The sequence below is a fragment of the Daktulosphaira vitifoliae genome, unplaced genomic scaffold, assembly GCF_025091365.1.
Source record: "Daktulosphaira vitifoliae isolate Bord-2020 unplaced genomic scaffold, ASM2509136v1 Scaffold_2, whole genome shotgun sequence".
In the NCBI taxonomy this organism is placed as follows: Eukaryota; Metazoa; Arthropoda; class Insecta; order Hemiptera; family Phylloxeridae; genus Daktulosphaira; species Daktulosphaira vitifoliae.
Window position 1 is genome coordinate 45,796,607 of NW_026099573.1, and position 15,697 is coordinate 45,812,303.

At 26.9% G+C, this 15,697-nt stretch overlaps 1 protein-coding gene and 1 long non-coding RNA gene across 3 annotated transcripts in view; both read right to left on the reverse strand.

The window, feature by feature from the left end:
• The window catches only part of LOC126899191 (uncharacterized), a 154,180-nt gene that overhangs the window by 65,051 nt on the left and 73,432 nt on the right, over positions 1-15,697 (reverse strand). The window lies entirely within an intron of this gene.
• Positions 3,419-14,387, reverse strand: LOC126899167 (uncharacterized). Of its 2 annotated transcripts, none has more exons than XM_050673766.1 (4): positions 14,234-14,387; positions 13,905-14,015; positions 10,478-10,672; positions 3,419-4,211 (listed from the first exon to the last, which is right to left on the reverse strand). In XM_050673766.1, exons 1-4 carry the CDS (start codon positions 14,355-14,357, stop codon positions 4,006-4,008), a joined length of 636 nt encoding a protein of 211 aa, XP_050529723.1. In that variant the 5' UTR covers positions 14,358-14,387; the 3' UTR covers positions 3,419-4,005. The 2 variants fall into 2 exon arrangements, with proteins under 2 accessions (XP_050529723.1, XP_050529724.1); XM_050673767.1 differs by having other exon boundaries at positions 13,905-14,012; positions 14,234-14,386.

Below are 15,697 nucleotides of genomic sequence, written 5' to 3' on the forward strand. Positions count from 1 at the left end.
AACATTTATTGTTAGCAGATCCCGCGTTCGATATACCTGCGCCAATAGACGTTTTAATAGGTGGTGACTTATTCCCGCATGTAATGCACCCTCGAGGCCGTATTATCCATTAAAAAGGTTTACCTTTAGCGATAAATACACATTTTGGCTGGGTAATATGTGGTGCATTACATGGAAAATCCACGTCACTTGTACATTCATTATTAGTGATATCAGTAAAATTTGATAATCTCATGCGTTCTTTTTGGGCTATAAAGAAAGCTGCAATACCAATTGAGTCGATAACTGAAGTACAATGATGTGAAGAATGGTTTTCAAAAACAACCACATGAGAAAAGGAAGGTAGATTTTGTAAGCACTTCCATTTCGCGATTCCGTTTGTAGTTCGAATAGTGAATAGGTGTTCACCCATGCTTACAGGGGCACTGACTTATTTTGAATTAAACGCCATGTTACATAAAGCTGCCTTACTGACACAAGAAGAACATTTCAAAAATTAAAAAAAAAACAGTTGCTTAATCATAATTATGTCACACCAAGTTCTCTCGCTCAACTAGCGCCGTTTATTGACAGGACTGGCCTAATTTGTGTAGGCGGCCGCCTTCGCTATGCGTCATTAGGTCCAGATGCAAAATATCCAATACTGTTACCTAAAATTTCGCATTTTACACGTTAAATAATTCAACGCTATCACCATGGTTATTTACACGCTGGACTGAAGTTGGTTTTATCAATGGTAAGAAGAAAGTTTTAGATTATTTCTGATTGTGACACCGTACGGCAGTTTATTTTTATTTGTACAATTTGTGTAAGACATAAGGCCGCTCGCCCAAACCCAATGATTGGATATTTGCCAATTTATCGAGTTTTTTCACAACGTGCTTTTCAAGACGTCGGTATGGACTATTGAGGCCCCTATTTGGTAAAGGAATGACGCCATCGCAACACTAAAACTACCAAAATATATATCGCGCTGTTTTTTGCCCTGGTCATAAAGGCGGCAGTACACATCGAAATCGTTTCAGATTTAACTTCGGACGCTTTTCTTGCCGTCCTTGACCGGTTAGTAACGCGTCGAGGAATTCTGGTAAATTTACATAACGATTGTGGTAGTAATTATAATGGAACATCGCGTCAATTAAAATCTCTATTTGCGAATGAGGCCGTGCAAAACACAATGGTCACACGAATCCCATGTAATAAGCACTTCAAACCTCCCGCCTCCCCTTACATGGGAGGCTGACATTAAAAGTGTAAAACATCATTTAAAACGAGTTATCGAAATTTAAGTGCTAACATATGAAGAAATGGAAACGTTAGTAATTCGTATTGAAGGTATATTTAATACTCGTCCTCTAACACAAGCTTCAGTAGATCCTCATTATCTACTCGCATTAACCCCAACTCATTTTTAATAGGCTAACCTATTCTTTCTATACCTGAAAGTGATGTTACTGCAATACCTATGAATCGCTTAACGCGCTGACAACTATCCGTCAAATGCATCAATCGTTTTGAAAACGTTGGTCAAATGAGTATTTGACGACTCTTCAAAGACAACTTAAATGGACAAAAGGGGAAGAAGATATTAAATTGGAGATCTTGTCATCGTTGAACCTCCGAATCGCCCAAGGTCCGAATGGAAAATGAGCCGTGTTATAGAAGCCCATCCGGGTGTAGATCGAACAGTACGCGTAGGTACCGTACATACCGCAGATAGCGATTTCAAAAGACTGATAGTAAAATTAGCTAAATTACCCATGAGTGATTAATATGTTTAACATGTTTTCTATTTATCCTATTCCTTCCTGATTTCTTTAGGGGTCCTTTAATATAACTATGTACATATTTTTTAGCTTCAATGCGAAGATGAGAACGTATTGGTTTTACTACTAGTTTTTTTTTTGTGTCTGTTACCACTTTTTCTTAGCTCTCACCGAACCGATTTCTTTCAACGATACATCCAAAAGATCACAAATCGTATCTAGTCGAAAACATTATCCTCAAAAATTGAAAAAATTTACCTCGTTCCCCGTAAATGGGGGAAATCATAAAAAAAATTACAAATTTAAAAANCGTAAATGGGGGAAACCTCCAAAAAAATTACAAATTTAAAAATCGCTAATTTTCGAAATATTTTCAATTTTTTTTACTAAAAACTGCCGTAACTTTTTCAATAATTATTACATCAATATAATTTTTTTATAGATGCATAATGTCTTTACCTATCATTTGATATATTTTTTTTATAAATTTGACCTATTACTTGCCCATAGGGGGGATTAAAAACGACAACTTTTTCTCAAAAAATTAACTTTTTTAAGTGTTCCGGAAATACTGACAGTTATATATATCTTAAATTAAAGCTTATGTGATAACTTTATAAGGGAAAATAAAAATTCTAGACTTTATTTTGCCTTTACGTTGAAAATGGCTACCGTATGCTATTTTTGTGTTAAAATTCTCGATTTTATATTTTTAACTTTAAAATGCTATAACTTTTAAAAAATGTATGGATCAATACAAGTTTTTTATGAGAAATAATATTTATATCCATCTTTCATTCGATATACTTTTTTTTTTAAATAACATCATTTCACTTTATATATAATCAATATATATATAGATATTATTCATATATTACTTGTATAAATCATAAAACTTGTAATCATGATATAAATAAGGAAATAAGAGATCATGTAGCTTTTGGAATAATCCATAAATTTTTTAAAATTAAACACTATCTACAGATTTGCATCGAAGCGTTCTTTATGATGGTCATTTTATTCACTGTCAGATATCATTATACTTGACCCAACTATGCCACATCCCCACTGTGCTGGGTTATTTTAATTTTAGTTTTAAAATAGATTTTAAGTTTAATGTTAAATTGAAAATGTTAAGCAGATTGTCTTGAAAGCTTTACCTTTCAACGTCGGAAGTATATTGAATATGCAGTACGAGAGGGCGTTTCGCTACATCCTTTTTTTTATGACTGATAATGTCTCTCGCGCTACTACCACCGGTTGTGTGAGAGACTCAGTATGTTGTATGATTACGTACCTATACGATTCACCTATACCCATGTACATCGCCATATTATAACTCTGCGATTAACCACATCCCATTGATGTTAATGAATTGTATTCACTATTTGATGGCAAAGTTATTATCAGTCAAAAAAAGAAATGTAGCAAAACGCCCTCTTGTCTGCATATTCAACAATAAGTACTTGAGCATCCCAAAAAAATTTGTTTTGGCTTCGCGAAAAGAAATATTTAGGGCTCCGTGAAATAAATTGCCCCGGGCCCCGCAAAACCTCTCGCCGGCGCTGAATATACACATAATTATTCATTATAATTCAATAAATACGCTATCGACTAAAACAACCACACGAATTATTAAAAGTAAAATAAAATTCGTTCACACTACCATGTTGTAGTATTATAATTTACTGTTTATTTATTGATATCACATACATAACAGATAGAATCAAGAGTTACTAACATTACAATACACATCAGGGAGAAAGCTCTCTACAAAATTTTTTTTTGTAGTTATATTGTCCAGTTATTCATTTTGCTATTAGATTTTATTTAAGATGACTCAATCAAAAGTTATAAACACATAAATGTATCATATGAAAGTACTTAAACTGATATAGAGTAATAATGTGTATCTATTTTTCGTTTATTTATATTTGAGATTAAAAATTATTATAAATTAAAATTTAATATGACTAGACATAACAATATCTAATTAACACATGTTCTTTATATGTATAAATGAACATAATAATTGGTGTTGATTATTATAATAACACAGTTTTAGATTTACTTAGGCTCGTATTTAAGGGTTTTTCGAGAAAAAAGTCTCCTAAAAATGATTAGGAGTGAATTTTAATATTTAGGTACAAAAACAGAATTAGAATTAGAGATTCAAAACTGAATATAAGGGCCTAGGTGATACTGTTAAGATAGCAATATAAGAAAATTATTTATGAAGTCAGTAATTTTGCGTTCGATAGGCTGACATTCGACTCATGAGTGACATTAGTGATTGTTTTGGTGGCCTGCAAATGTTGTTACCGTTTTCTGGACAGCAAAGATCTGGAAAACAGTCCATGATTGTTCGACATTTTCGTGGAAATAGATCATACCGTTTAGGTGGCGGTTGACTGCACTGTAAAAATGATTGGCTTGATCTCAAACCTGCAAATTTTATTCGACTATTTAACATATTGTTTAATAAAACTCCCCTATAGGTATACATTTTCTAAATATTCCATGATTGAATATAATGATCTTAATTTTAAGTATTCAAATATGATAAATGTATAAATGAACCTACATTATAACTAAGTATTATTATATAATAACATTAATATACAGTGTCATTTATTAAGAATACTCATCCCAAATGTTGTTTAATAATTATTTTTTCATTTTTTTTTTTACACTGATCCTTAAATTGTGCGTGTTATCGGAACGAATGATCTGAAAAGTTAAAGTTAAAATATAAATAAAAAGTTATTCGGTCCATCGATTGCCACAGCTGATAAAATATTGAAATATTTTATATGTAAAAATTTATAAATATAACGCACACTGTATATTAGTCATAACATTTTTAGCTCTATCTGTTCAAGAACTTATAAATAAAATAATGAATTAGGTCCACTAAAAAATTTACTATTGAAACTTGTATAATCTGGTTAGGGTGACAAATTGGAGTGGGCAGTATCAAAATCACTATATGATGACGTCCATGGAGTATATAAAAAAATTTTTCTTGATCGGAGAGTCAGTATCGATTTAGTACTGATAATGACTTGAAAATATCGTTTTCAAAATAAATATCTACTGATTTAAAGTGCTTTTTGTACAAAATTAATTTTAGAATTATATTTATATATAGAGTGATTAGAATATTTTGTTACCGACTATTTCTTAAAAATTATTGAAAACAAAAAAAGTTTTTTAAATAAATGTTTTTATAATAACTTAATACATTCAACTATATTTAACTCGTACTTTTGAAAAATGTCTATGAAAGGTTTTAGGGAGTAAACTTTGAAAAATCAAATGAAACTTATTTTTAATTAGTGTAATATTCAAAGTTACTTTTAGCTTCGATGCGAAGCTGAGAAGGTATTAATTTTACTATGATGTGTTTTTTTCTTTTTTCTTTTGAGTCTGTGAACGCTCAATCTCAGCTCTCACTGGACCGATTTAGATGAACAATACGTCAAAAGATCACACATTGAGTTTAGTCTAAGACATACCTTTAAAAATTGAAAAAAATTTCCGCGTTTCCATTAAACTGGGGTTTCCCTCAAAAAATTACAATTTTATATTTGGTAATTTTTGACATTTTTTTTTCTTAAAACTGCAATAACTTTTGATCTAATTAATTTAATTTTTTTTCATAGATATCTTAGGCGTATAACTATCATTTATTATATTTTTGTGTACATTTTACATGTCCTCAGAGGGGGTTTCAAAATTAAATCTTTTTGACAAAAAGAAAACTTTTTCAACTTAACTTATGAAAATGTTCCGGACTATATACTGACACTTTTATATATATTTTTGATTACATTTTATGAAATATACTAATAATTTGAAAAAAAAGTTTAACCTCTGGATGGTGAAAATAGTCACCATCAAAAATATGCTGTATTTGTGTTAAAATTCTGATTTTTGTATTTTATTTTATTTTAAAATATGTTTACTGATTTTCAAAAAAAAAAAATACATTATAGTAAAATTAATACCTTCTCAGCTTCGCATCGAAGATAAAATGCTTTTAGAAAGTAGAACTTTTAAAATTTATTTTTAATTAAAATATATTTATTGATTATTAATGCATAACTTATAATCAAACATAAATATTTGTTAAATTAATTAGGAGGATTTTGTTATTTTTTAGGCCATATGCAAAATTCTAATTGCAGATTTGAAATCGGTGCAAAAATGGGTTTAATAAAGTATATTTTGGTATCGGATGAAAATTACTTGAAGACCAGTACATTTATTTATAAATAATAAATAATTTTTTTATATACGTTTGCCATTAAAGTAATAACTACTTTATAATATCTTCGTATAAATAACAATAATAAATTATTAAATATAAATTTAATACTATATTTAAATACTATAATAAATATTTATACATACATTACTTGTATAAATCATAAAACTTGTAATCAGGATATAAATAAGGAAATAGGAGATTATGTTGTTTTTGGAATGATCAACAATTTAACAGTATCTGCATATTTGCAATTAACCGTTTTTTATGATAGTGATTTTAATCAGTGTAGATATAGAATCAATGTAGATTAAATCTATATTGGACCCAACTATGCCATGTCCTCACTGTGCTGCGACCCCNTACAAAGAACTTAATATCAGAGAAGCAATAGAAATGTTTAAAAATAAAAACAATTTAATTAATTGGGATCTTGGCCCACTGAAAAATTCATTATTAAACTTGTGTAAACTGGCAAAATGTGATAATATTACTTAGTGATAACGTCACTAGGTGATAAGGTCACTAGGGGTATATAAGGGAGTTTTTTCTAGTCGGGGTGTCAGTATGTGTTTAGCGTTGATAATGGTAACATTGTTTCCGAAATACGTATCCGCGACTTTTCATTAATTTTTTTGTGGCTTTTGAGTTTAATATTTTTAATATTTTTTAGTTTTTTTAAATTAATAATATTTTTAATATAGTTTTAATTTTACTTAATTAACTAGCCACAAGTGATCAATTTTTATTATATAGTTTTATGAACTTTGACGAAAATTAAGTTTTATTTTCACTTGTAAATATATTACAGGTTCATTAGAAATGTAATTAGGTGTTATCAATGGTGTTGCTAGGATTTTATAATGGTACGAGCCACAGTAAAAAAATTTCATATTCGAAATTTTTTTTTTAATCATTTCATTTAGAGATAAATATTATTTTCAATAAAGGGGCCTGCTCCTTTGCAACGCTACTCGGTTATATCGGTTATTAATGATTTCTCATTACTGTCAAACGAGCCTTATTAAAAATGGAGAGTATTTATGTTATTATAGTATGATTTTTATCAGATATTACATAATATTATGTCAAGAAGTGATACCACCGAATATTACGTTTACAATTGTTACACTTTATCATATGTTCTAAAATAGCATTATAAAATTCATTAAAAATGAAATCTTTTTTCTAATTGAAAGGGTGGTAGCTTAAATACTATATTAGAACACATAATTTTTTCATTAGTAAATACAAAAAAAAGAAAATTATAATATTACATTATAAAAAACCCAGCATAGTGGGGTCGCGGCATAGTGGGGACGTTGCATAGTTGGGTCCAGTATAGATTTAATCTGACAGTGATTAAAATCACTATCATAAGAAACGCTTCGATGCAAATCTGTAGATAGTGTTTAATTTTAAAAAATTAATGGATAATTACAAAAGCAACATTAACTTCTATTTCCTTAATTATACCTAGATTAGTAATTCTTTTAATTATATATTATATAATTTTAAAAATTAATTGTTTTCAAATTATTATTGATTTTGATTTTTGAAATGTTAAAAGTAATAATTTTGAACCTACTTTTTATTGTCCATTAAAGTGAAAGTTTTAATAAAAAAAAAAAAAAATTTATTACCATAACATTTAGCTCAACTTGCAAGTTTGAAATTTACATTATTAAATAGAAATAAATGAAATTGTTAAGATTAATATGCAATCAGGGAATTTTATAATTACTATTTACAGTACATTTATCAGAAAAGTTATATTTTTTTACATTTTTATCGTAATAGATCACTTAAATAAAAATCATAGTAATCATTTCTAATTAACTTTTGGCGTTTAAAAAGATTTTACAATGGTAATATGAACTTTTGCGATGCTGTAAAAAAAAGCTCAATTATAATTAGTATGTCATTATACATATTTTAATTCAACTTTTAAAAAAACAAAATTTGGTTANCTATTAGTATGTCATTATACATATTTTAATTCAACTTTAAAAAAAACAAAATTTTTTCCGCAATTTTTCCTTTGTTGACTGGCCTAGATGTCAATTTTAAACTTGTAATTGAGCTAAAAGTTATGGTAATATATTCAATTTTTTTTACTATAAACTTTCATAAATCTTAATCAAAAATTTTTCATCAACTTTAAAGAACCAATAAAATAGATTAAATATGAAAATTTGGACTGGTTATTTTTAACATATTAATAATCAAATCAGTAATAATTTTAAAACAATTATTTTTTTCTTTTAATTATTATTTTATATGTAATTAGTAATAATATAAAAAATTAGAAGTGATAGAAAAAGTCTAATTGCAGATTTGAAAACAACGCGAAAAGTTGATTTAGAAAAGTATATTTTTGCTTCTGATGAAAGTTCCTTGTAGTCCAGTGCATTTTTTATAATAACAAACAGTAAATGTTTATAATAAAAAAAAATAATTTATTTTACCATAACTTTTAGCTCAATTGGCAAGTTTGAAATTGACAACATTAAATAGAAAATTTTATGAGAATTAAAAAAATTGTATCGTTTGCAGTATATGCAGTCAGGAAATTTTATAATTACTATTTATTGTAAATTTATCATAAAAGCTCAATATTTTTTTTCTTTTTTATCGTAATAGATAACTTAAATAAAAATCGTAGTAATAATTGCCTAGTAACTTTTGGTGTTTGAAAAGATTCTGCAATTGAAATATTGAGAACTTAATTAATTTTAATGATTTACTTTAACTAAATGAACCAATCAAAACAAAGTTGTTAAAAAGATTTACTCAATTAAGCGTATTATAAAATATGATTATAATTGTAAAAATCCATCGTTAAATTCAGGTGAAACTAAAAATCATTGTTTTTTTAAATTTATGATTTATATAGCAACATATTACGAAAAAATTTGTAATGTTATAGACTGGTAGTAGCACACACAAATAGAGTAAAAAAATTAATACATTTCAAAGTAAAATTATATAATAGCAAATCTAATTCGACAATATAATTTAAAAATATTATAAATTAATGATTTTAATTGTTTGTATGGAAAAAGTTGGTTAAGCTACTTTTTATTTGAATAAGGAATATTTTTTTCGATTTTTAAGAGTAATACCTTAAACTAAATACGAATTGTAATCATTTGACGTATCGTTGAAAAAAGTAGGTCTAGTGAGGGTTGGCAAAATAAATCGTATCCAAAAAAAGAATTACATAGTAAAATAATATTAACATGAATATAAATTTCTTCTCACGAGGGTACACTATAGTGATAGGATCCTTTATATTTATTGAAGTTATTGAATCTAAATGAGATAAATATCAAATGATTTGAACATTTTATTCTAACACAAAAACAATGCAAATTATTAATTGCCAGAAACGGAGGATTTAAACCACTTACCCTAAGCGTGAAAGACACAGTTGTTACCGATTCGGGAAGTGTTCGTTTCTTTCGTCACACGATAAAATTGGCTATTTAAAATTTAAAAATTACTTTTTCGACTTTAAAAAAGTAAATCAATTTTAATAAGTTAAATTTCTTATGTCTTATGAACTTTATTCTATGTCTATTAAATTATATAATATTCATGAAAGTCAGTGTATTCCCCTAATGAGATATTTTCAAATAAAATAAAATACAAAACCCAGAATTTTAATACAAACATAGTATATTTTAGTACATGACATATGTTCAAAGGACGCAGTATTTTCGGAACATTTTCAAAAGTTATGTTGAAAAAGTTAGTTTTTGTAAAAAAGTTGCTATTTTAAATCCCCCCTGTAAGCAGAATAAGTGTTAGATTTTCAAAAAACAATGACATCAAACGAAAGGAAATTACCTAAGATTTCAATATAAAAAAATATTGTTTTGATTTGTTAATATTTGAAAAAGTTATGGCAGTTTTAAAAAAAAAAATATCAAAATTTTAAAAATTATTATTTTTTTGGAGATTTCCCCCATTTGCGGGAAACGAGGGAAAATTTTTCAATTTTTAAGTGTAATGTCTTCAACTAGATACGATTTGACGTATTTTTGAAAGAAATCGGTCCAGTGAGAGCTGAGAAAAAGTGGCAACAGACACAAAAAAAAAAAAAAAAACACATCTTAGTAAAATCAATACCTTCTCAGCTTCGCATCGAAGCTAAAACATGTGTTATCCTTCAATACTCATTGTTCAAAAATACGAGTTAAATATAATTGAATGTATTAAGTTACTATAACAATTTTTTATTTGAAACTTTTTTTATATTTTCAACAATCCCTGAGAAAAAATTATTATATAATAAATTCTGATCATCCTGTAAAAAAATAGATTTTATAATTTTAACGTGTTTCAATTTTTTACAGTAATCTTGTTATGTATTTAAAAATAAGTGATTAATAAAACTTAGTTGATATTTGAAAGAAATAACAAATTTAGATCTTACTTTTTGTAATAGTTTTCATTAATTTGTTTTTCCATTTTGGTACGGGTATTCTACAATATTTTTTACCATTTGTTCCATCATTCCCACAGCATATTCTTGGCCAACATTCCCTGTCTATATTGCAATTCTGTCTAGGGAAAAAGGGTGGTAGTCTAAAACTTGGACAAGACTTATTATATAGTTGAAAACTATGAGCTGAAAAAAATTATATGTTTCAAAATTCATGTTCATTATTTTATATTGTTAAGTGTGCAAGTTATAAAAATAATTAGAAAACGACTCTTAAAAGTTAAAACGTTTAAGTTTATCAAATTAACTAGTTTTTATTTTTAACTATTGCTCTTGATAGCCGGGAATTCGAGCATTTTAGGTATTATCCGAGTACTTATTAACAATCGGGTACCGAAATGTTCAGTATATTTTATTATAAAAAAATATTTCATTGTCCCTTCAAATAAAAAAAAAATTTTAAAAATTTCGAAAATTAGCGATTTTTAAATTTATAATTTTTTGGAGGTTTCCCCCATTTACGGGGAACGAGGGAAATTTTTTCAATTTTTGAGGATAATGTTTTTGACTAGATACGATTTGTGATCTTTTGACGTATCGTTGAAAGAAATCGGTTTGGTGTGAGCTAAGAAAAAGTGGTAACAGACACAAAAAAAAAAACTAGTAGTAAAACCAATACCTTCTCAGCTTCGCATGGAAGCTAAAACGGGTTTTTTATGAAGACGACGATTTGTTGTTCTTTAAAAATAACATTTTTATAAAACATAGTTTTACTTAATTATTATAAAATATATTTTTAAATATATAAAAATATATTTACCACGCATTTACCCCACCCCACGCCTCGCTCATCACACGCCGGCAATACTATTCCTGTATAAATTTATTTTTGATTATCGTACCCGTACACACGCGCGTGTCATCAATATTATATAATATATAATATATAAACAATTTTTTATTTTGACTGACCATTATCATCCGCGTGCATACGGCTTACGTATATATTCCTACCGCCGTTTATACCTCAGGTATAACGTTAGTCTGATCCGCCCGCCCACAAAACACGGCTATACCTAGTGCATGATACGTTTACATACTTAAGTCGCTTTACTTGTATATATATATTCTAATTACTATTAAAATTTATTTATTAACACGCTTTATTTTAATGAAGAGATATAAAGTATTCATTCCGATTATGAGGATGATTTCCGTATCGTCATTTTTCGTCACTACCTCCACGTTCCGGGAGTGGGTAATTTACGCGCCTGCTGCTTTCCTTGGATGTGGTAGCCGTTTCTTAGACTCCCTCCCCGGAATCGAACCATGATTTCCCGTTACCCGTAACAACCATGATATTGATAGTAACTACTATCATAACATGAAACTAAAAAGTAAAAAATAAATATAGTTTAAAAAACTAAAAAAACACGCTTTTAAAGCACATCGAACTAAAAAGTTAAAAATAACTTTTAAAATAATTATGAATAAAAAATACTAGTATTATTGTGATAAAAGCGCGGGTGCTTTGTGCCATATTTTTCGTATATTGAGCACCCGATGCTTTTATCACAATATTACTAGTATTTTTTGTTCATAATTATTTTAAACTTATTTTAAAAATTATTTTTAACTTTTTAGTTCGATGTGCTTTAAAAGCGTGTTTTTTTAGTTTTTTTAAACTATATTTATTTTTTGATAGTGATTTTAATCACTGTCAGATATCATTATACTTGATCCAACTATGTAACGTTACAACTGTGCCGAGACCCCCCTGTGCTGGGTTTTTTTTATCTTAAATATGATTTTTTATGTATGTATGTTACATAAAAACTCTAAATTATAAAGGTTTTTATATTAAACAATGTTTTATTGTTATTTAATTTTTATTATGACATTAATATTCATATCACAGATTATTCTAAAGGAAAGTACATTTATAATTTTTTTTTTTATGACGTATAGTCCTGATTCAAATTAAAATCCTGCGAAAGCAGAGCAGACTTTCCAATCTACAATCTACGAACGCATAGTTGTAGCCTAAAAAAATATGGTGTGTTGTAATAAAATTGGTAACAAATTGAACACATAAATAGCATGTTTTTTTACCACTGTAACCATTTGCATGTAGAAGATAGATCTTCGGGACAATTTTTTTTTTTACTAATTATAGTACGCCACATAACTTTAATTTAATATATGATTAAAGGACATAGTATTATTGAAACATTTTCAGAAGTTAAGATAAAAGCATTGAATTTTTTTTGCAGAAGATGCTATTATGAACGCCCACAAGGGGGCAGATGGACAGTCAGTTTTTCAGAAAATTTATATCATAATATCCAAATTAGTTATTGTTTTTTAACAATTAATATTTTGTTTTTGCAATATTCGTTTAAAACTGTATATTGATATAGTTTTATGTATTTAAATATCGGTAATATTTAAGATCAATTACACTGTCCAACAAAAGAAAAAAAAGTTGTCAGTTTCAAATATAAGAGGGATTAATTTCAAATATTTTGGAGTCACTGATCCTGAAAATGATTACGAAATCGCCTTATTAGTTTTTTTTTAGAATTATTTTTTATTTTTGAAAGTGCACAAGCTTTTAAAGTAACCTAGATATTGTAATAATTGTCAAAAATTGAATAGTATGTCATATGAATGTTACAAATATTTAAAATATAATAAAATATCTAATCTAAGTCTAACTTTTTTAGTCTGTATAAATTTTAAACTGAGTTAAGTGTAGAAAAACTATGAATTTTTTTAAAAGTTTTATAAAGTCCAATGTTTAAAAATCTATAATTTGCTGAGTTTTTATTTAAATTTTATAAAACAAGGTTTTAATATATTGTTTTAATTTTTGTGAAAATTATATATGGATTAATTTTAAATTAAATATAATAGAGCATGATTACTAACATGTGAACACATTGAAATATATTCCCAGTAATGTCACAAAACAATCACAAATAAATCTTTCATAAATCAATAGAAATTTTCATTAAAAGAAGTTTAAACAGTTAATTTTTGTAAGTGTAATTAGTATAAGTTCATGTTTATTCTATTTAGGTTTACTGTATAAATTGAGGCTAACTATTATTACAAAAGCTAACTTTAAAGATAATTTTAAAGGTCTGCAACTTTCGAAAAAAAATATGTGTTGATTTATAAAAAAATAAACGTTAGGAAAATGTTGAGGTTATTTTTGGACTCAGCTTATTTAAAAATTATTCCTCTTCCCTTGCAACTGACAAGTTTTATTATTTTTAATTTTTACAAATTTATTTTGTGTCTATTACACATTAGGTTTTTAATTTATCAAGGTCAATAGGTCAGCTATTTTTAAAGATTTTTATATTTGTGATAATTCTAATTAATGCAAAGTTTAATTAAAGATGTTTCGTACGTTTTTTTGTAGTTGACGAATTTACATCATTGTTACCATTACCATCACATTTAGATTCTTCGCAACTTATATTTACTTCTTCTAAGTTATTTAAATAATCACCAATATCTGCTAAAAAAAAATACATGAATAGATAGTTATATTTATACAACTGTAACTATAACTATACAACTTTTTGTTAGAGTAAATTATTTTAATAATTATTATAAAAATTATTGTGACAAATATGTTTGAAAATGTAGTGAAAATTAATCAAGTTTTTAAGCAAAAAGTAATTAAGATGAAACTTAATAAATATATTATACATTTTATCATAATGATAATATTACCATTTTTAGGTTTTTCTTGATTATCGATATAATTATCACTGATTTGCAAGTATTCTGGTTTTTGTGCGAATGTAGCATAAGCTACCAATAAGAACAATACAAAGAGACACATTGTCTGAGGCATCAGTTGTCACTGCAGGTAGTGTTTTGTATATAGTACATCGTCTATATGTTCCTTTGTCACTTTTTTCCCTCCACATAAGAACGTTAGTTGTAAAACTTATATGATCATATATGTTGTATAGCCTTGACAGCGACAATGGTCCATTGAAAAAAACTTAAATTGCCTATTCATAACTACATACTAATATCATAATATTATTATTATAAACACGTCAACTTTATAGTTAGTGATGTGCCGTAATTTTTGGTACTCGCATATTTTTTTGTGAATATGTCATCAAATAAAATATTAGTTGCGATAGAAATGTTTAAACAATCAAGATATAAAATACGTTTGAATAAATTGGTAAGTATATTTTTTTTTACTTGTATATAAAACTTCAATTTTTTAAAGATATTAATCCTTTTTTAATTTAGTTGTATTACATGTGAAAGATAAAAATTTGTGTGCTGGAATTAACATTTTTTACTTAAAATTTATTTATATGTATAATGGGATCTATACATTAAATACTAGTTCGCATCGCCATGCGCAACGAATAAGGCAGTAACTCAAAAAATTGAACTTTGAGATCATGAGGTATTTGGATTTAGATTTTACTTTTCTTATAACTTTCATCAAAATATCGAATTTTGATTTGAATCGGAATTAAGTTATTTAAAAAATCGACAATCACATAGTGTGTAATCAGAGAATACATTTTATTTTGATATCCTGAAAAGTATAAAAGTGAGTTACTACTTTATATACGCATATCAATATGACTTATTTTATGTAAATAATAAATCGTATTTTAATTTAAACAAGTTTGACTAAACTTACCTACTTTAATGAATAGCAATTAGTTGCTCATATTAATATTTTAGTTATAAATAAAATTAATCCACGATAAGTACTAAATAATCAATAAATTTTTACTAAAAAATGACGTCAAGTTTAGTGCACAAATGAAGTAATAGGTAATGTATAAAAAATAAAAAGATAAATTGAGAACCTCCTCTTTGTTGAAAATTGATATAACAGTAACATAGCTTTTTTACTTCGGTTAGTATTGTTTCAAAGATAAAACATATATATATATATATATTCTTTATGTTAAAATATAACAGTTCTTGTTTACATGGGTACCTACGTTAGTTAAATACTTGTATTTACTTATGAATTCACATGTAAATAGAAATTTCTACAAATGTCCTCTCGATTTGAATGATTTATCATCATCATAAACCAATCCTTAGTAAAAACTACTTTCAGAACTAAAGCCATCTTATCCTAACACAATCTCTGACATTGCACTTTATACATTTTTTATTATGTTAATTATTTTTCGTCACAATATT

Coding starts and splice junctions, on each gene's coding strand:
- LOC126899167 (XM_050673766.1), bottom strand. CDS start 14,357: ATGCCTCAGACAATGTGTCTCTTTGTATTGTTCTTATTGGTAGCTTAT. Junction 14,016..14,233: donor TCAAGAAAAACCTAAAAATG/GTAATATTATCA, acceptor ATTTTTTTTTAG/CAGATATTGGTGATTATTTA. Junction 4,212..10,477: donor AATGAAAACTATTACAAAAA/GTAAGATCTAAA, acceptor TAAAATTTGCAG/GTTTGAGATCAAGCCAATCA.